General features: G+C 44.2%; 1 protein-coding gene across 1 annotated transcript; it reads right to left on the bottom strand.

Moving 5' to 3' along the window:
* Window positions 1-148: 148 nt before the first annotated feature.
* Window positions 149-1061, bottom strand: LOC113472642. Its single transcript, XM_026832431.1, has 2 exons — window positions 943-1061; window positions 149-529 (listed from the first exon to the last, which is right to left on the bottom strand). The coding sequence occupies exons 1-2, from the start codon at window positions 1043-1045 to the stop codon at window positions 216-218; spliced, it is 417 nt and encodes a 138-aa protein (XP_026688232.1). The 5' UTR covers window positions 1046-1061; the 3' UTR covers window positions 149-215.
* Between the last annotated feature and the right edge of the window lie 759 nt (window positions 1062-1820).

Genomic DNA, 1820 nt, shown 5'->3' with positions numbered 1-1820 from the left:
GGGCTCGATTCCGGCCCGGGGCGGATTTTATCCCAATGGTATAATGTTCGTTCTCGGAACGGCTGGCTTTCTCCTATCCTATCCTCCTTCTCTCTTCGATTTCGGGACGATAAGACCTTAGAGGGAACTGCTGCGCAGTTCCCTCTGTCGAACCTCTTTTTTTTATTTTAAAAATCTCTCCCCGGCCGGGAATCGAACCCCGAGGGGTTGAAATCCTACTTTTTCACCTTGTAAACATAGCAAATACAGGTGACCGTGTTGTTTCCACCATCCCAGCAGTCCATGTAGCCTAAATACGGGGTGGTCATCTCACAAAACACCGTACACGTCTTTTTCTCTTCGCCCAGTTGGGTTTTCACTCCACATGTGGCGTTAACCAGTTGGGTCACATTGTATGTATCATTGCAAACAAACTTGGCCTTCTCCAGGGGGAAGGTTTGACAGCTGGTGGTGTTTTCGGTCTGGCAGACCGACATGTTGGCGAAGTCCTCGTTCGTGGAATAGGCGTACTCGATGGTTTCGTTGGCATCTGGAGGGAAATTTGAACAGAAAAGCATTATTTTCACTTTTCCTTTAGAGGTAGACATATGTTTGTGGGTAGCTTTTGACCTGAATTTCCTAGGGATGAGGTATTTTGCATGACAGTCAGTTTTTTTTTTCAACTTTAAGTAAGGATTTTATACATAAAATGTAGGTATGTACATACTAAGTAATTTATAAAATTAAAATTGTTAATCTGTATACTACATACAAGACCATTGTTTAAACTGCGAGTGTAGGTATACGGACTTGTCAGTTTTTTATGCTAGTAGATTTGGTTGCGTGGAAGAGCTCACTAGACATAAAGTTCATTTTCTACTAGCAGGGTTACCCGTCCTATGTACGGGAAGATGGGGAAAGCCGAAAGTTGTATCGATCAATATCAACAGGACAAATACTTACATGTTTCTGATACTAACACACTGCCCAGCATAAACAAAGCCGGACCCATATATCGTACCATAGCGAGAGTAAAAGCGAGAATCTCACAGCTACCGATCTTCATGATAACCTAATCCTACCCCGGGACCTTCTGCATGGCAAGCAAGCGCGTTACCACTGGACCAACCGTGGACATTTTATTATTATTTTAAAAGTTTGATCTATTGAGCTGAAACAGCGGAGGTTTTACTGTCCCGAAATCAGAGACAGAAGGATAGGAAAAAGCCATGCCGTTCCCGGAACGAACCTCATCAGTGTAGGATGAAGATCGTCACCGACGGGAATCGAAACCAGCATGACTTTTTTCTTCCGTCTTTTTTCTGTGTACTATTACTGTCTACCGCGGCTGTTCTACAACCTAACCTCTTCTGGGCTTTCAACATAGCAACGGGTGTCCATGATAAAGTAAGTTTAATTGATGTATTGACCGTTGCAATGAACTCTCAAGAATACGTAAGATTCATGACCTATAGTTATGTTGCTTATAGGGCAGGCGCGCTACCCTCCAAGCAATAACTTAGCGCTTACAATTAATTTATTTAGGAGACTGTATATACCACCTACGTGTCTTGCCAATAGCAAATCTAGCAATACATATTAACGCAGACCTAGCGCTTACAAGAAACTCCCTCCAAGTAGAGTTTCCATGACCGCTCGGCTGGCTTTATCTTTCAAGGTATTTATGTAACTCGGCTGGCCTCATCTTTGTCACGCAGGTAATTACCATCCGTACGTGATTGACGCCACAGGCGGCTTCGGCACCGACGCCTTCATCCTCGCCTCGCACGGCTGTAAGGTCAAACTGTTTGAGAAGGACCCTCTGGTGGCGTGTCTTCTGG

This window comes from Diaphorina citri, unplaced genomic scaffold, assembly GCF_000475195.1.
Source record: "Diaphorina citri unplaced genomic scaffold, Diaci psyllid genome assembly version 1.1 scaffold6695, whole genome shotgun sequence".
NCBI classification, from domain to species: Eukaryota; Metazoa; Arthropoda; class Insecta; order Hemiptera; family Psyllidae; genus Diaphorina; species Diaphorina citri.
This window is presented reverse-complemented; position numbering and strand designations above follow the sequence as displayed.

What these genes read in the sequence shown, in the direction of transcription:
- LOC113472642 (XM_026832431.1), bottom strand. Translation starts at nt 1,045, where the DNA reads ATGAAGATCGGTAGCTGTGAGATTCTCGCTTTTACTCTCGCTATGGTA. An exon ending in TGTGTTAGTATCAGAAACAT is followed by an intron (nt 530 to 942) that starts GTAAGTATTTGT and finishes ATTTCCCTCCAG; the next exon opens with ATGCCAACGAAACCATCGAG.